Source organism: Kogia breviceps, chromosome 14 (assembly GCF_026419965.1).
Source record: "Kogia breviceps isolate mKogBre1 chromosome 14, mKogBre1 haplotype 1, whole genome shotgun sequence".
Classification (NCBI taxonomy): Eukaryota; Metazoa; Chordata; class Mammalia; order Artiodactyla; family Physeteridae; genus Kogia; species Kogia breviceps.
The window spans coordinates 77,742,950-77,766,929 of record NC_081323.1 but is presented as its reverse complement, the minus strand read 5'-3'; the positions used below and the strand labels follow the sequence as shown (position 1 = coordinate 77,766,929).

General features: G+C 45.8%; 1 protein-coding gene across 1 annotated transcript in view; it reads left to right on the top strand.

Moving 5' to 3' along the window:
- GALNT17 (polypeptide N-acetylgalactosaminyltransferase 17) overlaps positions 1–23,980 on the top strand; it is a 447,043-nt gene that overhangs the window by 215,035 nt on the left and 208,028 nt on the right. The window contains exon 3 of the mRNA XM_059038422.2: positions 8,866–9,032. Coding sequence (XP_058894405.1) covers positions 8,866–9,032 — 167 coding nt within the window. The remainder of the gene's footprint in view (positions 1–8,865; positions 9,033–23,980) is intronic.

The following is a 23,980-nucleotide window of genomic DNA, read 5'->3' as shown; positions in this document are numbered from 1 at the left end:
GAAGAGTCTGATTAAGGCGGTGGGGCAAGGGATTTTTTGGATGTAAATGGGAGAGACTTGAGTCCCTTCCTTGAGTGGAAAAAGTCAGTGGAAGAAGAGTGAAGCTAGAGGAGAGAGAATAATGGGTGAAGCAAGGCGTTTGGATGGGAGGAGGCTGGGGAATCCACAGCACAGAGGAGGGGGTTACCTTTGACCTCCTGAGGCTGCCTCCTTCAAGGCTGAGTTCAGAGGTTGATAAGCTTTTAGGTGGCGAGGGGGACTCGGGAAGTGCTTCTCACATTTCCATGTGGAGCAGAGAAGCCGCCTGCAGAATTGCTAAGGGACTCTGAGCCAGTGGGTGTGGGTGGACCAAGCTGGTGCATTTTTAACAGGCTGCTGGGCGATGCTGCCACAGGCCTGAGACCACACTTGGATGTTCCTGCTGGTGACCTTGATTCCCTCTGTGGAGTAGGAGGTACCTGCAAGAGAGAGGTTGGCTCGAGGAAAGCGGGAAAAGGAGGAAGCAGAGATCGGGATGAGGATGGGGGAATTGAGAGTTCTGAAAAGCCTCCAAAAGAAGGGTGCAGGGCAGCTCCCAGGGCTTCACGGGGACTGGGGACCTTGGATTTGTCTTGTCACCACTGCAGTGGTGGGCCTTTTTCTTGCAGTGTCAGCAGTGTGTGTGAAGCGGAGGAAAGTTAGATGGATGAGTGATTCCCAGCTGGGGTTCTTCAGGGCTGGTGGGAAAGAAGGCCAAGGGGGGAACCAATAGGATATCTATCTATCTATCCATCCATCCATCCATCCATCCATCCATTCATCCATCCATCCATCTATCTGTCCATCTAGCTATCTATCTCTATGTAAAGAGATAAGATAGGGTATCTAAGACATAAATGGGATATAGATAACATACAGATAGGTGATAGAGATATCTGTACATAAGATATAGATAGATGATAGACAGAGACATAGATAGGTACATAGATGGAAAGCAAGAGTCGTTTATTTTAAGGACTTTGGTTTACATAACTGTGGAGGCTGACATGTCCAAAATCTTCAAGGCTCACCAGCAGCCATGAGACCCAGGGAGGAGTTGATGTTGCAGCTCATGTCCAAAGGCAGTCTGCTGGCAGAATTCCCTCTTCCTCAGGGGCCCTCTGTCTTTTTTCTCTTAAAGCTTTCAACTGATTGGATGAGGCTCCCCCACATGTTGAAGGGTAATCTGCTTTACTCCAAGCCTACTGATCTGAATGTTAATCTCATCTAAAAATACCTTCACAGAAACACCTACAATAACCTTTGACCAAATATCTGGGTACCGTGGCCTAGCCAAGTTGTCACATAAAATTAACCATCATGGGCAGTTAGACTTGCTTGGTGACCTGATTTCATGATCTGGCCCTGTGTCCACAGGGAGACAGAGAGAGGAGGGAGGAGTTTATTTGCTGGTTGAAGAAAAGGCGAGGTTGGTGGACGTGGTGCGCCCTAGAAAACGTGTGGTGTATCCTGCTGTTTTGTGTCAGTCAGCACGCATGGGGTCAATGGTCATGGCCATGTCCGAGCTCAAGAGGGGTGGCCTTCTGCGCTCTAGAGCCCGCGAGCCACAACTACCGAGCCCGCGAGCCACAACTACTGAAGCCCGGGCGCCTAGAGCCCGTGCTCCGCCGCGAGAGAAGCCACCGCAATGAGAAGCCCGGGCACCGCAACGAAGAGTAGCCCCCGCTCGCCGCAACTAGAGAAAGCCCGCGTGCAGCAACGAAGACCCAACGCAACCAAAAATAAATAAATAAAATAAATAAATTGATAAAACAAAAGAATGGTGGCCTATCTGCAATAGGGCTTCCAAGGAGGAGCTCATTTCTATTCTTGGCAGGGCCTAACCCATGGCTTGGGATACCTTGGATTGATGTGCACCGTCGTCACGTCTGTGGTTCAGCATCTGCTCTCAGTGTCTGTGGCCACGTGGAATTCAGACAGCAGCCAAGAGGCGACTTTTCCAACACACTCGCCTTTCCTTTCTGGTTCCTTCTACCTGGCAACTGGATACTATTTGAAAAATGAATCTTCTTCCTAAGTGGCTGGGCCACACTAACGCTTTCTCGGGAACAGAGCCCTTCTGGCTCTCAGTTTGAGAGTGTGGGCTTTGGGCTGTATGTGGAGTGTGTCGGATGCTGACCCGTGAGGGTCTGGCCAAGCCAAGGAAGCGTGTGCCGGCACAGCTGGGGGAGCTGGCAGGCTTGGAAGTGCAGCGGGGAACGGGGGTGCTTTCCAGGTTTGCTCGCATATGTAGAGCACGATCAGTATTTAAAGGGTATAGCTACCCAAGGACCTGGACCGTCCATTTAGAGGTGGATTTGATGTCGTGTGGATGTGATGCTGGGAGTCCTTGCTCCCACATCTGCCCTCAGCGGAGGGAGGAGTAGAGGTGAAGATGTGTCTGTTGCCTGCCCGTCACAATTCTCAAGGGTTTTCTCATTGGAGCACAGCTGCTCTTGGGATGGCAAGGTGGGGTTTGATGACTCAAAGTGCCTATTCTGTTTGACGCCCCTCCCTCCCCTCCCTCTCCTTTTACTCCACGTTGCCCTCCCGAACTCAGAAAGGTTGGTGGAGAGGCCTGGCACTGAGGCAGCACGGACTCTGCTGTCAGCTGTAGAACCTTTATTAATGAGTTTTTAGGACCTTACGCATGTTTTTGGAGCACCTTGGAAACGAAAAAGGAATCAGCCCGGTAGACTTTGCAGAGCCCCACATGAGTCTCTGGTTGCACAACTTGGCTCTTTAGCGCCCCAGCTCTAAGCAAGCTGAGACAGTTTTTTTATTTTTTTTCTGGAAGGCGTTGGAAGAGAGGAAGGGAACCCTAGTGCCTCTGTGTGCTCAGAAGTGCTGATCTCCTGTCCCTCCCTCTGTTCTTGACCAAGCAAGTGTCGTCCGTTGATCCATCTTTCAAACCCAGCCCACAGCTCATCTTCTTGGCCCTCCCGGTCCATGTCAACTTACCTGTCACATCTGGTGTAGGTCTAGTTGCCCCTCGGTATCCATGGGTCCCACATCTGCAGAGTCAACCAGCTGTAGATTTGGATCCGCAGTTGTCTGAATCCGCGGATCCGGAGGGCCCCCTGTACCGTGCATTTTAGATAAGGGACTTGAGCATCTGCGGGGTTTGCTTTCTGCAGGGGTCCTGGAACCAATCCCCTGTGGATCCCAAGGGGTGACTGTGTAGCATTTGCCGCCTTGCGTTGCACTGCCTTGTCATCGTGTCGAGTGCGTTTTAGCCGTCAAACCCAAGACCCTGGTTACTGACAGCGGGCTTAGTGCTCGGACAGTGCTTGGTGCTGGTCCCGTCACGAGGGTCGGGAAGACGGTGGCACAGAGGCTGCAGGGCATTGTTGCACTTGGGAGCCAGAGCTGAGGTGAGCGGCTAGGAAGGCCCTGCAGGTTGGCTGCACAGTGATGGGTCATGTGAGCCGAGCGACACGGAGAAACCAGGTGGGCTCAGTGAAGGGGAGCCCTCACCTTAGACGGGATCCGAGGAGCTGATGACCCGGAGGGGCACCAGGGGCAAGGACTGGAGCCTGGGCTCAGACCCTGGGGGCAGCCCCACCTACCATCCTGAGCGCACACAGGTGCACCCTCCACGCCCAGCCTTATAGGTCCTGGGGTTCCCTGCCTCTGCCCTGAGGGCTGCTGGGGACCCACAGAGACGGGCCTGAGTGCATGAGGACAGAAGTGGTTCATAAGCAGCAGAACCTTGGCAATGTCCTGGCGTGGCTGAGAGCAGGCGTGGCCCGCCTTTGCTTGGGGTCTTCAGTTAAAAGACTTTGATAACTCGTCGGGGACCAGCACTCAGTTGGCCCCTTGCCCAGATTCGTAGCCAGAACACTAGGAGATTTGCCCACATCCCCATCAGCCTTATCAGCCCCCGGGGGTGACACGGCTGGCTCCTGCTCGCCTGTCCCACTTGAAGGCACCTCTCCTGGTCTGCACTCTGCCCCCAGCAGCCCTTGCGTATGGTGCAGCTGGCCACGGAGGACCGCCACCTTGTTGGGGCTTTTAGGGCAGAGAAAAGGAAGCTGAGGCTCAGAGAGACCAAACAAGTTAGCCAAGGCCCCCCAGCTAGGGAGGGGCTGGGCTGGAAATTGAGTAGAGGCTCGTCTCTTGTAGCTACCACACCCTGCCTTGGGCACGCAGGGGCGTTTGCAAGAGTCTAAAAGCCAGATGGTGATGTTCACGTCCAGGCATCCCTGCAGCTTTTCGGACTTGCTGTGTGACTTAGGGCAAGTGACTTCACCTCTCTGTGCCCCAGTTTCCTCAGCTGTGACATGAGGATGAAAATACTGCCTACCTTATAGGAGCGTTGTTCACACTAAATGAGACAGTACAGTACAGGGAAGCTTCCAGCAGTTTTTGGCACCTGTACTATGAAGTGTTGGTTATTATTATTATTATTAACATTATTATCTGTGATCTTCTGGGTCTCCTAGAGGTTGCATCTAAATATTTTTACAATGATGGGGATCTTTTGGGGTCCTCTTTTTGTTTCCATGTTGGCAGACTGGACCACAAGTGTGTTTTGATACCCCTTACCTGTATCACATTGGGGTCGTAGAACTTGTTTCCCTCACAGGTGTTCGTGGCCAGGGCTCTGCTTCTGAGAGGGCGTGGGCGTCTCTTGGGGCTTTGACTTCTTCCCTGCTGGAGACCTTGACCCTTGATCGTGGCACTTGACTCTCTAGTGGGTTCCCAGAGGCGGCCCAGTCTCCCGAACTCTTCTTACTCAGCCTCAGTGAAGGAAGAGCACGGGAACTTTGGGTGCTAAGTGAAGTCAATGCCAGTGACTCTGCGGTGAGGAGGATGGGGGAGTGGGGACAGTGGTTACCCTCGGGCAGTTCCGGAGTTCAGGGAGGCATCCCGGACAGATAGACAGATGGACAGTGGTAAGGTGTCTAAGAGACACTTGGTTGGTTATTGGTCTCTGCCGTCTTTTCTCTGTGAGGACAGCTTCACAGAGAATCTGGTCCCTTGTTAGCCCTTTGAGGAGAGGAACGTGGTCTTGAATTTCTTTGTAGCTGCCCTCCTGGCCTGGAGCTTTGATTGGAATTGATCCAGACCTTAAGATAGCTTTCCCGCCAAACATTTTCTTTCAGACAAAAGATTGTTTATTTCTTTCCTTTCTTTTATAAGTTTATTTATTTATGATTGTGTTGGGTCTTCGTTGCTGCGCGTGGGCTTCTCACTGTGGTGGCTTCTTTTGTTGTGGAGCACGGACTCTAGGCGCACAGGCTGCAGTAGTTGTGGCACATGGGCTCAGTAGTTGTGGCTTGCGGGCTCTACAGTGCAGACTCAGTAGTTGTGGCGCACGGACTTAGTTGCTCCGCGGCATGTGGGGTCTTCCCGGACCAGGGCTCAAATCCGTGTTGCCTGCATTGGCGGGTGGATTCTTAACCACTGCGCCACCGGCGAAGTCCCAAGATCGTTTATTTCTTACTGACTAGTTATTGAAAGGAAATGTGTGTTTTCTGGGACCCGTCTCTGAGTCTGTGTTTCTAGAGGACACACACAAAGCCCTGTGGATTTTTAGTTATTTTGCAGTTTCTGTGGCATGCCGGCCTCTCCCCAGGCATCTTTCAAATCTGGAACCTGTTCTTTTATCTGCACGACCTTCCAGGTTTCTCTCATTCACCTGGATTTTGCAGTCGGGGAGGCAGGAAACGTATCTGATTCCTGTATGTTCCATGATATAAAGACAAGGCTGGATGCTGAGCTGAGCTGACTGCTCCTTCCCCAGATCCGCCTGCCTGTGGGCCGTTGTACACCACCTTGGCACTGAGCGCCCTCCAGCTGGTCGGCTCTGCAGGAACTCGGAAGTGAAGGGAGGATGCTTCTTTCATGTCAGCCCTAGTCTGCAGGGTACCCAGATCTGTGTGGTTTGGAAACACCATCCAAGCATCATCAGGCCGCAGGGAGGACTGGTCCAGCATCAACTCTGGGGGCAGGAGCCGTACCTGTTCTCTTCCTCTGTGCCGTCTCTAGTATTTCTAAGGCCTGTGTGGCCTCCCTGTTTCCTTTTCATCATCCATCCTTAATCTCCCTTCCCGCACTCATCTGCTGCCTTGGGCATTGGGTGTCTATCGGAAGTAACGTATGTTTCAGTCTATGCCTCCCCTTTGCATCAGGTGCTTACGGCCTCAGTTTTCCATCTCCCCCACATATTGTGGCCGTTCCTGCATATCAGGCCATAAGCCAGGCTTAGGGTAGAGTCTGCCTCTCTAGAGCAACAAAAACCATGTTGATTTTCATAATGACCGTATTCATATTGTCTGCCTATTGGGAAACCCTGAGATGTCGGGTACAGGAAAGGTGAATCGCTGTGAGCTGGGTGAGGTTGGAGCCCAGAGCCCTTTCGGGGAGCAGAGTCCTGGGTGGGTCCTGCAGTGTCTGGGCTGAGTGAAAACTCCGGAAACCTGGCCCATCGTCATAGGAAGTCTACAAAAGGGATCAGAGGAGGCAGGAGGGAGGATGGAGGGGCCAGGCAGGCAGGCTGGTTTTTCCATTAGTGGTACGTTGCGTTTTCCCAGGCCTCTCAAAGGCTGGTCTCACCTGATCCTTATGAGGGCCTTAGCCAGGCACCTAGAACTACATACAGTGAGGATTATTTTGACAGTTTTAGAGATGAAAAAAACCTGAGCACTGTGCCCAGGGTGACAGGTTCAATGGGTGGCAGGGAGCTTCTTGCTTTTGAGATTCCCCCATGATTTACTGAACGGCCACCTTGACGGTGAAGCAGCAGGACCGGGGGCCCACGAGTCCCACCTCAGCGGAGGGAATTGCCTGCTCCGGCCAAGAGGCTTAACCCACCACTCAGCCTTAATGGCAGCCCGACCCCATTGCCTGTAGCTGGAGAAGACGGTGCCGGTACGATGCAGTTTGGCCTTTTTTCTTCTTAATTTCAAGGGCCAGAATCTGTTTAAAAACAAAGGCCCAAAGAAAACAAAGGCCCTGAGACTTCCCTGGTGGTCCAGTGGTTAAGACTCCCCGCTTCCAGTGCAGGGGGCACGGGTTCGATCCCTGGTCAGGGAACTAAGATCCCAAATGCCGAGCAGTGCAGCCAAAAGAAAGAAAGAAAGAAACCAGGCCCAGGAGTGCATGTCAGAGGAGGTCCGTGTGTACGGTCGGCGTGCTCTCGTGTGTGGTGAGGAGCGGGCCGAGAAGGGGCAGCTGCTGGCCTGCCAGGCTCAGGATGGCTGCCGGCCCTGTCCTGGAGGCTCCGGGGGACCTTCTGGGGTGTGCCCTCCTCCCCCGGATCACCACGCAGGAAATGAGATGATCCCCGCCAACTGCCCGTGAGCCCATCAATCACCATTCTAATCTCCTCGGCAGCCCCCAGAAGTGAACTTACAGCATCCAGGTAAAAATGAGGCTGCATGCTCAGTGGATCCCTGGATGGTCTCCTCTAGGAGACACAGATGTACATTGTAACAAAACTTCCTTTTCTTCTGAAAATTGCCTACGTGATTAATAGGGCCCAACACAGCCGAAGCTGTTGAGCATTAAAAAAAAACAGCTGTATTTCTTGCTCTCCCTTCAGTGCTGCTTCCCTTTCACTCCATCCCTTCGTCTTGTTCCCTTTGTTTTGCTCTGGAACACATTGTGCCGTATACTGTACAGTCTCACACAGAGAGGAGGAGGATGCGTTGAAATGCACTAGCTCTGTATTCCATTCTGCTCTGTTTCCACTTGGTATTTCTGTTGTGGCTCAGACTATGCATAAAGCCAAATCCCCTAGTGCTCCCAGGACAGAGCACGGGTGCTTCCATCACTGAGCCATGCAGAGCTGGTTCCCTGGGTACCGGTCATCTCTTCCATCACTGGGCGCCCCCAGGGAGGCCCAAGCCCTATGCCCCTGAGTCCAGCCTGGATGAAAAACATTCTTCTCTTTCACCTTGTCTTCAGGTATGGGGGAGTGGCTGGATATTAGAAGGGAGGACCTCTTAGGCGGGTGGTCGCATTTCCAGTCCCCAGGGGAGATTCTAGGAACGCTTGCAAGAAGAGTTCGGGTGTGTCAGGCAGCACAGTCCTAGCAGGTAGGGGCCCCTCTTCCTTGATCATGATCAATTTCATGTGTGTTTCATGTCCTTTCCCAGAGTGTAAGCTCCGTGAGAGCAGAGGTCTCCTGTACAGTTCTGGGTACCTGGTAGGTCCGATAGATGTCTTAGTCTGGGTTCTCCCAGAAGCAGACCCTGAAACAAAGATTTGAGTTTATATGGGCAGGGCAAAGAGCACCACTAGGGGAAGTAGGACTGGGAAGGGAAGGTGTCCCCGAAAGAGGGCGTTATGCAGATTGCTACCATGGGTGAGGGAGCTTATATCCCACCGGGGGAAACTCTGGGAGCCAGTGTAAAACCCACCCCTCAGAGTCAACCACCTCAAGGGCTGAGGGAGCTGGGGTATTTATACATCATCTCCCAGCTGCCTCTGGATGAGAAACGCTGGGGGTGAGGCAGTTGCTCAGAAAGCAGCAAAGCGGGCTCCGAGGAAGGAAACGCAGGAGCCTGGAGTGGGAAGTCGGGGCAGGTGTGCCCTGAAGTGAGACCAGGGGGTACGTGTGGGCGTGGCAGCCTGGGAAACAGTCGATGCGTGCCCAAGACTGATGCTTCTCGTTCCCGTGGGGTGGTACATGTGGGAGAAGTGGAGCTGGATTTCTTAGCTGTCTCCTCCTTGGGTTTTATTCTCAGGTATTAGCCAAGAGAGGCCAAGAGGGAACCAACGACTCTCACCTCGGGACGACGTGTACCAGCCTTGGGCTGGCAGCCTTACCGTGTGCAGCCGCAGTGCCCGCGCCTTGCCCCTGCCTCTGACTCTCTCTCCCCTGCCGTCTCCCCCCAGGTGTAAGGGGCTGAAGTACTCCAAGGAGCTGCCCCAGATATCCATCATATTTATCTTCGTGAACGAGGCCCTGTCGGTGATCCTGCGGTCCGTTCACAGCGCGGTCAACCACACACCGACCCACCTGCTGAAGGAAATCATCCTGGTGGATGACGACAGTGATGAAGGTATGGGGCCCGCCAACCTGCGTGCAAGTGTTGGAGAAGACGGTGCGAGCACACGATGGCAGCAGGGGGGAAGGGTCGCTCTCATTCCATCCTGAGCCCAAGCGGCTTTGTCTCCTGTCCCTGGGGCATAGCTGGAGGATGGGGGGCTGCTTTGAGGGGAAGAAATCCAGGCAAACGCTAGTTAATTAGTCCTTGAGTCCTCTAGGGCTCTTAAGAATAAACTGCTGGTGATGCGTCTGGACTCATTTCCCCTCTTCATATTACCCAAGGCGGATGACACTGAAGAGCTGAGTTCCTCCGCGATCCCCACCCCCCCATCCCATCTCCTTGGTCCTTTTCCCAGAGGCAGAAGAAAAAGGGAAATTCTGTCCTGCGATGGGAACGGTCGATCATACGTCAGAATTCCCCTCTGGCCCCAAGTGACTGTGGGTAGAAATGCAGCAGGGTTTGCAGGTCTTTAGGAGTTCGGTTCTACTGGGAATGATGGCTCGATTAAAAAATATAACCAATACTTTTTATATTTGTTATATGACAATATCAACGCTCCTTTGAAGTCCTTGGAGACGGAGGCCTAGAGTGAAAGTGGTGGTAGGGGGGTTGCTTTGGCTAATTGTACCTTTGTGTTGGATCCCAGCCTACAAAATCCACCGCGGGGAGAAACCCGCACAAGCCGATGACATCAAAGAAAGGCAGCCAGTGTGCATGCTTAAGGCCAAGAAGGCTTATCTTCTGAGCAATGGAAAGATTAGGAGCAGGCTGAACCCCTTGCTCTCGGTGTGATCAGTAGAAGATTATCCCGTGCTCCCCGGTCAGGAGAGGGTGAGGAAGAGGCAGGACAGTGTCATGGGTCCTGTTGGAAACCTGATTATCTTCAGGAGCTCCAGTGAGCTCACGTCTCATCGGCCCAGGACTTGAAGTCCCCCTGACCCTTCTGACCCAGCTGATTGTCACCAGTGAAGTGTGTGAGTGGGTCTAGACCCAGCATTACACCCATCAGGGCACCACCATCTCCCACATTTTGAGGACTAGTGGGTCATTTGCTGGATTTTTCACATCCTTATTTTAAAACTTACATTGAGAGTCTTCTTGGGAGAAGGCGGTTCTTTCAGTTCCCTGAAGCCTCTAAGTCAGCCGGCAAAGTCGTGGCTCACAGTGGCCTTCTCCGCAGCCTCTCTGTGTGCCCCTGCAGACCTCTGGCTTCAGAAGTACTGCCAAACCCTCTGCAGGGACCTGACTCCTACTTCCTCCCTCCGTTTGCTGGCTAAATCCCTCTCGTCCCCCAGGTGTCCCCTATGTGTCACTTCCTGGGAGATTCCTTTGCTGACATCCTAAGACCCTTGCTCTGTGCTGCCCCAGCTCCCTGTATCCTCCTGTAGCACGTAGCACGTGAGGTCGCTGTGCCTTGCAGAGCTGGACACCCAGTACTGGGCAGGACTTGGTTTCCCAGGGCCTGCCTGGTAGCCAGCGCTCTGTGAGTCTCACCCTGTTACCGAACACAAGTTCGTATGCCCGACACACAGTGAGGCCAAACAAACCGAAACGTCAGGGTTTGGAGCAGAGAAAGGTTTATTGCAGGGCCATCCAAGGAGAGAGGTGGCTCATGCCACCAAAAGAACCCCCAAACTCCTTGAAAGATTTCAGCAAAGCACTTCTAAAGGCCATGATTAGTTGTTGCAAACGTCTCAGTGTCAGAATCCCTTGTTCTTATATTTGTCCATGTAGGCCAGGTCAGGATATTCCTCCAAACCTCCAAGACAAGTGTTATTCTGTTCTGCAACTCTTTATCACTACATGAATGGAAAAGTGTTATACCCTTAAAGGTCAGAGCCTTGAAAATAGGCTATCCTGTGTATCAGGCTAAAGGCAACATTCTTTTACAAAAGGTGAAGAGCCAGCATGACTAAATACAGGCAACAGAGCACAAAGGTTAAAGTAAAAGGAACAGATCTAATATGGAGTCGGATTTGTTCTTCCCTGTTACAGCCCAGCCAGGGAGTAAATGATGAAGCTGAATAGGGCTGGGAATGGGCTAGCAGGGGCAAAGCAACGAAGTGACCAGAGGTGGTGCAGAGAAGAGCTAGCAGACCCAGAGAAGAAAGCAAACAGTAGGTGCTGGACTGAATTGGGGTGAGGGCTCACTACCAGTGGGGCTCCTTTCCCCGAGGAAATCTCAGCAGACCCAGCCCAAGAGGAAGAAATGGAAGAAGAGGTCAGTCTCAACCAGAACACAAGCTCTGTGAGAATGGGGGTCTCCAGGAGATGTCTTAGCGTGGGTTCTCCCAGAACAGCCCCTGAAACTAAGATTTGAGTACATTAGTTTATTTGGGACGTAAAGTGCACCATCAGAGGAGTGGGGAAGTAGGATAAGGAAGGGAAGGCAAAGCCAGTGTAAAACCCACCCCTCAAGAGTTGACCTGCTCAAGGGTGAGGGAGCTGGGATATTTATATACACCTTTAGCATCAGATGCTTTCACATCAGAACCTCCTGGAACCCTGACCTGGAGGAAGTTCTGCATCAAGAGGTCTGGGGTGGGTCTGAGAATTTGCATCTCTTGCAAGTTCTCCAGTGATGCTGCTGGTCTAGGGACCACACTTTGAGACCCACTGGGTTAAGTACCATTTCAGTGGTTCACACTTCAGGTCTAAATGAAGATGTTTAATGGGTGAGAAAAAAGTAGGGAAGAGTTATTTGTTTCAGTCTGATCATAAAGTTAATTCCCATTCATCCTCTCCTGTCCCCCGAGATACCTGGGGAACACAGAGTGGACTACATTAATATTGTTTCCCTGTTTTCTTTCCCCAGCTCTTGCCTCTATATTTTCTCCAGGCTAGAAGTGCCTTCTCTTTAACTGGAAGAGGAAATTAACATTTTTTTTGCATTGTGACTAGTATTAACAAATTTTGTATATGTTCTATACACCCTTGAAAAAACACCCCTACTCTATAATCATGAAATTGAATTCCTGCCAGACATCAACTCTGTGTGTTTAGCTAGACGATGAGATTATTTTTTTTAAGTCTTTTTGATAATGGTGTTTTAACATCTCCTCCTACAATGACTACTCCTTCCTGTGTTCCTAATAGTGTTTGATTTCTGTATCTTGTTGTCAATTTCTTTGGCAACTGTAGATTTGTATCTAAATGGCTTCACTATTAGCAGTGGTTGTTACCATTATATAATGCTCCCTTTATCTTAAAAGCATACTTTTTCCCCCTGCCTTGAATTTAGTTTGTCTAACATTAATATTGTTATCCCTGCTTACCTTCTGTTTGAATTTGATTAAACCATTTTCTTCCAGCCTTACCAATTTTTTTTCTGCTCTTAAAAGTAATGAACGCTCTTTGTAGGAACATTTGAATTTATCAAAAAGCACATATAATTGGACAAAAACAAATTCTGAAGAGACTAACCAGAAGCAACTGCTCATTTGCCTGTGTTTCACCCTCTTTTCTCAATGAATGTTTTACATTAAGATCCTATAGTAAAAACAAGTTAATGTTATTCTTTTTTCTCCTCTGAACTGTGAGGCATAATATCTCCCTTTTTATTAAGAAAAAGTTCTGCAACCATCATTTTAATTAGGGTAGAATGGTCCATTCTCAGGCTAGTCAAGAATGGCTCAGGTGGAAACTGCAGCCCTCCACTTCCATGTTATCAAATACATTCAAGAAAAAAAGAGGCTTTTCAGAGGGCAGACAGCAGAGGCAAGAAGAACTATAATCCTGCAGCCTGTGGAATGAAAACCACGCTCACAGAAAGATAGACAAAATGAAAAGGCAGAAGACTATGTACCCAGATGAAGGAACAAGATAAAACCCTAGAAAAACAACTAAATGAAGTGGAGATAGGCAACCTTCCAGAAAAAGAATTCAGAATAATAATAGTGAAGATGATCCAGGACCTTGAAAAATGAATGGAGGCAAAGATCAAGAAGATGCAAGAAATGTTTAACAGAGACCTAGAAGAATTAAAGAACAAACAAACAGAGATGAACAATACAATAACTTAAATGAAAAATACACTAGAAGGAATCAGTTAGAAGAATAACTGAGGCAGAAGAATGGATAAGTGACCTGGAAGACAGAAATGGTGGAAATCACTGCCATGGAACAGAATAAAGGAAAAAGAATGAAAAGTAATGCAGACAGCCTAAGAAACCTCTGGGACAACATTAGGCGCACGAACGTTTGCATTATAGGGGTCCCAGAAGAAGAGAGAGGGAAATGACCCGAGAAAATATTTGAAGAGATTATAGTTGAAAACTTCCCTAACATGGGAAAAGAAATAGCCATCCAAGTCCAGGAAGCGCAGAGAGTCCCAGGCAGGATAAACCCACGGAGAAACACGCTGAGACACATAGTAATCAAATTGAAAACAAAGACAAAGAAAATTTATTAAAAGCAACAAGGGAAAAATGACAAATAACATGCAAGGGAACTCCCATAAGGTTAACTGCTGATTTCTCAGCAGAAACTCTACAAGCCAGAAGGGAGTGGCATGACATATTTAAAGTGATGAAAGGGAAGAACCTACAACCAAGATTACTCTACCTGGTAAGGATCTTATTCAGATTCAACAGAGAAATCCAAAGCTTTACAGACAAGCAAAAGCTAAGAGAATTCAGCACCACCAAACCAGCTTTACAACAAATGCTAAAGGAACTTCTCTAAGTGGGAAACACAAGAGAAGAAAAGGACCTACAAAAACACCCAAAACAATTAAGATAGTGGTAATAGGAACATACATATTGATAACTACCTTAAATGTGAATGGATTAAATGCTCCAACCAAAAGACACAGGCTCGCTGAATGGACACAAGAACAAGACCCATATATATGCTGTCTACAAGAGACCCACTTCAGACCTAGGGACACATACAGACTGAAAGTGAGGGATGGAAAAGATATTCCATGCAAGTGGAAATCAAAAGAAAGCTGGAGTAACAATACTCATATCAGATAAAATTGACTTTAAAATAAAGAATTTACAAGGAAGGACACTACATAATGATCAAGGGATCAATCCAAGAATATATAACAATGATAAATGTATATGCACCCAACATAGGGGCACCTCAATACATTAGGCAAATGCTAACAGCTATAAAAGAGGAAATTGACAGTAACGCAATAATAGTGGGGGACTTTAACACCTCACTTACACCAATGGACAGATCATCCAAACAGAAAATTAATAAGGAAACACAAGCTTTAAATGACACAATAGACCAGATAGATTTAATTGCTATTTATAGGACATTCCATCCAAAAACAGCAGATTACACTTTCTTCTCAAGTGCACATGGAACATTCTCCAGGATAGATCACATCTTGGATCACAAATCAAGCCTTGGTAAATTTAAGAAAATTGAAATCATATCAGGCATCTTTTCCGACCAAAACACTGTGAGATTAGAAATCCATTACAGGAAAGAAAACCATAAAAAACACAAATATGTGGACGCTAAACCATATGTTACTAAGTAACCAAGAGATCACTGAAGAAATCAGAGGAAATCAAAAAATACCTAGAGACAAATGACAATGAAAACACGATGATCCAAACCCTATGGGATGCAGCAAAGGCGGTTCTAAGGGGGAAGTTTATAGCAATACAAGCCTACCTCAAGAAACAAGAAAAATCTCAAATAAACAATCTAACCTTACACCCAAAGGAACTAGAGAAAGAAGAACAAACAAAACCCAAAGTTAGTAGAAGGAAATAAATCATAAAGATCAGAGCAGAAATAAATGAAATAGAAACAAAGAAAACAATAGCAAAGATCAATAAAACTAAAAGCTGGTTCTTTGAGAAGATAAACAAAATTGATAAACCATTAGCCAGACTCATCAAAAAGAGGGAGAGTACACAAATCAATAAAATTAGAAATGAAAAAGGAGAAGTTAAAACGGACACCGCAGAAATACGAAGAATCATAAGAGACTACTACAAGTAACTATGTCAATAAAATGGACAACCTGGAAGAAATGGACAAATTCTTAGACAGGTATAACCTTCCAATACAGAACCAGGAAGAAATAGAAAATATGAACCGACCAATCACAAGTACTGAAATTGAAACTGATTGAAAATCTTCCAGCAAACAAAAGTCCAGGACCAGATGGCTTCACAGGTAAATTCTATCAAACATTTAGAGAAGAGCTAACACCCATCCTTCTCAGACTCTTCCAAAAAACTGCAGAGGGAGGAACAGTCCCAAACTCATTCTATGAGGCTACAATCACCCTGATACCAAAACCAGACAAAGATACTACAAAAAAAAATTACAGACCAATATTACTGATGAATATAGATGCAAAAATCCTCAACAAGCTACTAGCAAACAGAATCCAAGAATACATTAAAAGGATCATACACTATGATCAAGTGGGATTTATCCCAGGGATGCAAGGATTCTTCAATGTATGCAAATCAATCAATGTGATACACCATAGGAACAAATTGAAGGAGAAAAACCATATGATCATCTCAATAGATGCAGAAAAAGCTTTTGACGAAACTCAACATCCATTTATAATAAAAACTCTCTAGAAAGTGGGCATAGAAGGAACCTACCTCAACCTAATAAAGGCCATATACAACAAACCCACAGCAAAAATCATAGTCAATGGTGAAAAACTGAAAGCATTTCCTCTAAGATCAGGAAAAAGACAAGGATGTACACTCTTGCCACTATTATTCAACATAGTTTTGGAAGTTTTAGCCATGGCAATCAGAGAAGAAAAAGAAAGAAAAGGAATCCAAATTGGAAAAGAAGAAATAAAACTGTAACTGTTTGTAGATGACATGATGCTATACATAGTAAATCCTAAAAATGCCACCAGAAATCTACTAGAGCTAATCAATAAACTTGCAGGATACAAAATTAATGCACAGAAATCTCTTGCATTCTTATACACTAACAACAAAAGATCAGAAAGAGAAACTAAGGAAACAGTCCCATTCACCACTGCAACAAAAAGAATAAAACACCTAGGAATAAACCTACCTAAGGAGGTAAAAGACCTGTATGCAGGAAACTATAAGACACTGATGAAAGAAGTCAAAGAAGACACAAACAGATGGAGAGATATACCATGTTCTTGCATTGGAAGAATCAATATTGTGAAATGACTGTACTACCCAAAGCAATCTACAGATTCAATGCAATCCCTATCAAATTACCAATGGCATTTTTTACAGAACTAGACAAAAAATCTTAAAATTTTTATCAAGACACAAAAGACCCCAAATAGCCAAAGCAATTTTGAGGGAAAAAAACAAAGCTGGAGAAATAAGACACCCTGACTTCAGACTATACTACAAAGCTACAGTAATCAAGACAATATGGTACTGGCACAGAAACAGAAATATATATCAATGGAACAGGATAGAAAGCCCAGAGATAAACCCACACACATATGATCAACTAATCTGTGGCAGAGGAGGGAAGGATATACAATGGAGAAAAGACAGTCTTTTCAGTAAGTGATGATGGGAAAACTGGACAGCTACATGTGAAAGAATAAAATTAGAACACTCCCTAACACCATACACAAAAATAAACTCAAACTGGATTAACGACCTAAATGTAAGACCGGACACTATAAAGCTCTTAGTGGAAAGCATAGGAAGAACACTCTTTGACATAAATGACAGCAAGATCTTTTTTGACCCACCTCCTAGAGTAATGGAAATAAAACCAAAAATAAACAAATGGGACCTAATGAAACTTAAAAGCTTTTTCACAGCAAAGGAAACTATAAACAGGATAAAAATACAACCCTCAGAATGGGAGAAAATATTTGAAGATGAATCAATGGACAAAGGGTTAATCTCCAAAATATGTAAACAGCTCATGCAGCTCAATATTTTAAAAACAAACAACGCATTCCAAAAATAGGCAGAAGACCTAAATAGACATTTCTCCAAAGAAGACACACAGATGGCCAACAGGCACATGAAAAGCTGCTCAACATCACTAATTATTAGAGAATGCAAATCAAAACTACAATGAGGCATCACCTTACATCAGTTAGAATGAGGCATCACCTCACATCAGTTAGAATGGGTGGGCATCATCAGAAAATCTACAAATAAATGCTGGAGAGGGTGTGGAGAAAAGGGAACCCTCTTGCACTGTTGGGGGGAATGTAAACTGATACAGCCACTGTGGAGAACAGTATGGAGGTTCCTCAAAAAACTGAAAATAGAATTACCGTATGACCCAGCAATCCCACTACTGGGCATATACCCAGAGAAAACCATAATTCAAAAAGACACATGCACCCCAATGTTCACTGCAGCACTATTTACAATAGCCAGGTCATGGAAGCAACCTAAATGCCCATCAACAGACGAACAGATAAAGATGATGTGGTACATATATACAATGGAATATTACTGAGCCATAAAAAGGAATGAAATTGGGTCATTTGTAGAGACGTGGATGGATCTAGAGACTGTCATACAGAGTGAAGTAAGTCAGAAAGAGGAAAACAAATATAATATGTTAACATATATGTGCGGAACCTAGAAAAATGGTACAAGTGAACCGGTTTGCAGGGCAGAAATAGAGACACAGATGTAGAGAGCAAACGTATGGACACCAAGGGGGGAAAGCGTGGTCGAGGGGTGGTGGTAGGATGAATTGGGGGATTGGGATTGACATGTATACACTGATATGTATAAAATAGATAACTAATAAGAACCTGCTGTATAAAAAATTAAACTTTAAAAAAAAAAAGGAAGAAGAGGTTTTTAAAGAACTTACCAAAAAAAAAAAAAGACTGGCTTGGGGAAAGTGTGAATAAAGCCAGGTAACTCTGGATCTGAGTACACAGGCAAGTCAGGGATTTTCCCTTTTAGTTTTTGTTTTTTCAAGTCATTTGTTTCATTCAGCTTGAATATTGACGTTGGCCTAGGTTAATCCCTAGTAAGAGGCAATTCTTTGTACCTTTGTGCATTATTATACTGAAATCAGTCTGGCAAAATCACTGCTCGCCACATCCAGCGGGCACTTTCCTTCTCCCATCCGGCCACATCTGACATTGCTGGCAGCTTCCTTCTTTGCGTCGTTCTCCTCTGGAGGCCCTGGCAGCCCTGTCTTCTGATTATCCTTCAGTCGTCCTTTTCCTTGGCTTTGTGCTTCAGTTGGGGTCACTCATGGTTCTCACCGTCAGGATACACTGGGCAACCTCCTCCACTGTGCACATTCTGGGGACCTCCAAAACCACCCCCCAAGCTCCACACCTGTGTGTCCTCTGTCTCCTAGGTGGCTACCCAGGGCCCCCCTGAGACCAGAAACTCAGTCAGTCCAGTGACTAACTTACCGTTCTCCTTTCATATCCTCTTCAAATAGTGATGATTTTATTTCTTGCTTTCCAATCTGGATACCTTTTTTTTTCTTGCTTAGTTTTCCTGACTCCTTTATTTTATTAAAAAAACTTTTTTTCTTTTTTTTAAATAGAAGTATAGGCGATTTACAAGAGTGTGTTAATTTCTTCTGTACAGCAAAGTGATTCAGTTGTATGTATATATACATTTTTAAAATATTCTTTTCCATTATGGTTTATCATAGGATACTGAATGTAGTTCTCTGTGCTCTACAGTAGGACCTTGTTGTTTATCCATTCTCTATATAACAGCTTCCATCTGCTAACCCCAACCTCCCACTCCATCCTTCCCCTAGCCCCACCCCCCTTGGCAACCACAAGTCTGTTCTCTATGTCTGTGAGTCTGTTTCTGTTTCATAAATAGGTTCATTTGTCTGACTCCTTTATTTTTTTTAAAAAACAAGTACTTCCTAATAAATACTCATTATCCTACCATGTCAAGAACAAGAAATTGGCCATTGTGCTTTCCTAAGAGTTACAAAAGCCTCTTCTGGGGGAGACAGCTAGGTCATCAATGACCCCAGAGAAATACAGGGCTTACCCCAGTGGGGGCACCTGGCAGGGCTATTGTGTGAACCAGGTACTGGGTATAAGGCAAAAATCTGGACAGATGGAATGACGTGTCCTCTATTTTCTGGTTCTGACCTTATCAAGGCGTACTGCCTACGTTCAGGAGGAGGTCAGAGCATAAGGATGAAATGAATGACCTCAGCTGGTCCAAGCAGCAGGCATGGAAAAACAGCACAAACCTAGTCAGCCTCTGGTCAGAACATCTAATTATAGGGAAGAATGGGGACCAGACTCATTCAGCTGATCTACCCTCAGCTTTAAGTGTGGTCACTTTGCAGGAGAGATAGTAATGGTAACTCTCAATGCGTCTGCCTCAAGCCACACCGCTCCCATGTGGATGGTTGGCCATGGTGGATCTATCTCTCTTCCCCATCCTCCTGGAGATCTCCTTTGCCCCCCCCCACCTATGATGGATCCCATGCCTCTCTCTTTCTTGGTTTAGATACTGATTTTGGTGAAACTCAACATCTAGAAGTTTCTTGAGAAATATTACAAAGAAGATAAAATCTTTTCTTCTGTGTGAACGATGGCCTGATTGAGTTAGATATCACCTTCTTTCAGAATATTGATGGGTTTGCTCCATTATCTTCTTTCAGTGTTTTTGAGAAGAAACAAAGTCCTGATTCCTGATCTTTTGCGTGTTTCTTTCCTTTCTGGAAGCTTGAATCTTCATTTTGTTTCGCAGAGTTTGGAAATTCACAATGATGAGCCTTGGTGTGGGTCATCCGGTGGCTTCAATCCGGAGTCTAATGTCAGTTTTCAGAAAATTTCTTGGAATATTTAATTGATAATGCCTCCCCATTTTTTCTCAGTTATCTTTCAGCATCTCCCACTGTATTCCATTTTTAAACCTCCTAAACTGAACCCCCAATTTTCTTATGTTTTCTCTGCTTGCTTACCTTTCCTTATCTTTTTGCTCTGATATATTTGCTTTCTTCAATTTTATCTCCCTTCCATTCTGTTCAGTTTTTTATATCTGCTATCATGATTCTGCTTCCAGGTCCTCATTTTTATTCTCTGAAAGTTCCTTTTTATAGCATATTGTTTTTATTTAATGGAAGCAATATGTTTTCTGATCCCTTGGAGGATATTAATAATGTCTTGTTTTGTTTTTCAGTTTTTTCCCTGTATATTCTGTTTCCAGAAGGTGCTTTTTTTCTTCGTTATTTAGTTTCTATCTCCCACCTTGGAGGCTTTCTCGCCCCTCCCGCGAGCCTGTTGTCTGCTCATGATTACCTCTTAAGAGGTGATTAGGCAGCCAGGGGCTGGGGGACGGAAAATGGGGAGTTAGTGTTTAATAGATACAGAGTTTCCGTTTGGGAAGATGAAAAAGTTCTGGAAATGGATGGTGGTAATGTGCTTGCACAACAGTGTGATTATACTTAATATCACTGAACTGTGAAGTAAAATGGAATATTTCACATTGTTTGTTACATATATGTACGTGCGCACACACACACACTCTGAGTGCTTGGACTTCCAGGGTTTGACAGCAGGGGGGTCGGACACATCTGTTGATCTGTGAATCCGCTTTCCAGACTCCCCAGATTCATGGTTGATGTCCCGTCTTGTGTCTTCTCTGCCCTTGGAAGGTTATGGGTTTATTTTATTTATTTATTTATTTATTTTAATTTTGCGGTGCGCGGGCGTCTCACTGTTGTGGCCTCTCCCGCTGCGGAGCACAGGCTCCGGACGCGCAGGCTCAGCGGCCATGGCTCACGGGCCCAGCCGCTCCGCGGCACGTGGGATCTTCCCGGACCGGGGTACGAACCCGCGTCCCCTGCATCGGCAGGCAGACTCTCAACCACTGCGCTACCAGGGAAGCCCGGGTTTATTTTATTTTATTTTTAAATCCCTTTACTGTAGTTTTCAGTGACTTTGTCCAATTTACGAGTTAAATTTATTATCTTATCCTAGAAGTTACATATTCATTTTTAAGAACTTTTAATAGGAATTGATAACTTGTTCTCCAGATATGTGTACTGTCCCATGAAAAGTATACAAAACTGTCTCTTTCTCTGTATCCTCACCAAGTCTTATTAATCTTTGTCTTCTTTGCTGTTCTGATGAGTGAAAACTGGCATATCATTTTTAGATCTGCATTTTTTGAATATTAGTGATATTGAACACTTTTTCATGCATTTGACCATATTTCATTTTTAAGGATTTGCCCATTAATGACACTCATTTTTTTTCTATTGGAATATTTATCTTATTAATTTTTAAGAACTTTGTATATATTTTTTAACTTTTTTTTTTTTTTTTTTTTTTTTTTTTTGCGGTACGCGGTCCTCTCACTGTTGTGGCCTCTCCCGTTGCGGAGCACAGGCTCCGGACGCGCAGGCTCAGCGGCCATGGCTCACGGGCCTAGTTGCTCCGCGGCATGTGGGATCCTCCCGGACCAGGGCACGAACCCGTGTCCCCTGCATCGGCAGGCGGATTCTCAACCACTGCGCCACCAGGGAAGCCCTATATTTTTAAACTTTTTACATTCATTTCACAGATATTTCTCTCAATTTGAGCTTTCACTTTAATTTGTTTACAGTATTTTTAGACAAGCCTAAATTTTACATTTTTATATAGTCGAATCCATCAGTCTTTTCCTTTAGTAACATCCTAAGAAAGTTATTCATGACCCCTAGAAGGTACAAATATTCATGCATATTTTCTTATAGGTAAATATTTCTTTTCAAAATAAATGCCAATAGATTATGTATTTTTATATCAGGTGTGAGAAAGTTTTAACCTACAGACCCTTGTCTCAAAGTATGGTTATCTCAATGTATTTAATAATTCATCCTCACCACTTATTTGAAATATGCTGTTTTCGTATGCTAAAATATTTTACATTTGGAAACATTGAGGCTGAATCACGTGAGGACTGATTGGTTATGAAGGAGGGTAAAGAGGAGGGAGGGGTCAAAGAGGACTCCCAGGGTCCTGGCTCTGGTGACAGGACAGGTTGGTGCCATCCACTAAGATAAGGAGTATGGTAGGATAGGTTTGGGAGAGGGATTGAGTTCACCTTTTGGATATGTCAAGTCCACATTCCCATGGAATTTTACTGTGCCTTCCAAACGGAGGGGTAACTTTAGCCATCAAGTTGAAATAACACTAGAAGCTTCTTCATTTCCACTATTACAATCTTTAATACATAAGATTTTATATATATATATAATACATGTCTTATCAATAGATTTTAACTACTTTTGAAAAACTTTCTTCCTCTTTTCCTCAAGCAATAGTATGTGGAGGTCTTGGCCAAGTCACTTACCTTTTCTGAGCTTGAGTAAATTGGGGATGATAGTGGCTTTTATGCAGGGTTTAAATTACAAGCTTTCGAGGCAATACTTGTAAAGCACGTAGCACAAGTCCTGGCAGTATAATAAAGGGCGTAACTGTTGAGTGCACTTGTGGTGTTATTTGATTTGCCAGCTCCAGCTTACTCCTCAACATTCTACTTCTGTGTCACTTCGGCTGGGAAGCCCTCCTGGATTTCCCAGGTGTGGCTGGGTTGGGGGTCTCTGCTCCCAGGCATCAGTGTGTGCTTTGGCACAACACTTGGCTCGCTGAATCGCCTCTGTGCACTTGCCCATCTCTAAACTATAAGACCCTTGAGAGCAAGAACCATAGTTCCTTCTGTGCTACGTCCCCAGTGCCTTGCACATCAAGTTATAGGGATCGCTGAATACAGTCCTTCAAACTGCATGTGTGCAAAGTGTTTTTTTCTACTTCCACTGGCATCATCTTGGGAGTTTTTGTATTTGGCATTGTTGTACATATCTTGGCTTCAATGCTCTAGTTGTTTTGGTTTAGGTCCCCCAAGCCACCTATCTCCAGTCATCATGATTTGCATCTCTCGGTGGCTGTAGACCTTGTCACTAATATTTCCCCATGGAGCAAGCACACCTGATCAAGCTCTTCTCTTGGTCGGTGTGTTCAATGGTTGAAAGAAGAATGGCTCAAGTTAGAACTTTTTTCAGTGGAAGGTTCAACCCTCTGGGCTTTCAAAAGGGATTTTGGAGAAGGCATACTGACATTGTTTGCTTTTCTTCTTGGTTTATAATTTCAGAGATAGGAGAGGTCTTGTGTTTCGGGAAGATAACATTTTTCCTGTGTTGTCGAGTCTCTGAGTAAAGTAGCCAAGAGACACCTTGTTATCACACAGCTCCACGCTGGGCCAGGCTTCCTTACTGGAATAGCATCTGCCTCTCCCCCGCTTGTAAAGAGCCTTTCTGATTGGAAATAATACTTGTTTTTGTCCCCAACCAGATCACTGCAATGTGACGGCATTTGCTCTGTGGGTCTGTAATTAGGATGTGCATTGACATTCCTCCCTGTGTATTTTAGGCCGTGGGGAGGAGAGGAGAAGGAGTGTGTATATTTTTACACAAGAGAGAGTGTGAGAACCCCGGCTACAGCTTCGTATGCTAACTGGCTTAAAAAAGTGATGACTGGGGCTTCCCTGGTGGCGCAGTGGTTGAGAGTCCACCTGCCGATGCAGGGGACACGGGTTTGTGCCCCGGTCCGGGAGGATCCCACATGCCGCGGAGAGGCTGGGCCCGTGAGCCATGGCTGCTGCGCCTGCGCGTCCGGAGCCTGTGCTCCGCAACGGGAGAGGCCACGGCAGTGAGAGGCCCGTGTACCGCAAAAAAAAAAAAAAAAAAAAAAGTGATGACAACAAAAAACCTTGTCATTTTGAAATAATTTTAGATTCACAAGAAGTTACACAAATGTACAAGGGGTCTTATGTGCCCTTCACTTAGTTTCCCCCGCTGGTAACATCTTGCTACACTAGTGCATTAATCACAACCTATAAATTGACTCTGGTGCAATTCACAAATTGTATGATCAGAACTTATTCTGATTTCACCAGTTTAACGTGTGTGTGTGTGTGTGTGTGTGTGTGTGTGTGTGTGTGTTGGTGTTGGTGTTTCTATACAATTTGTTCACAGGTGAGATTCCCCACAGTTCAGATACA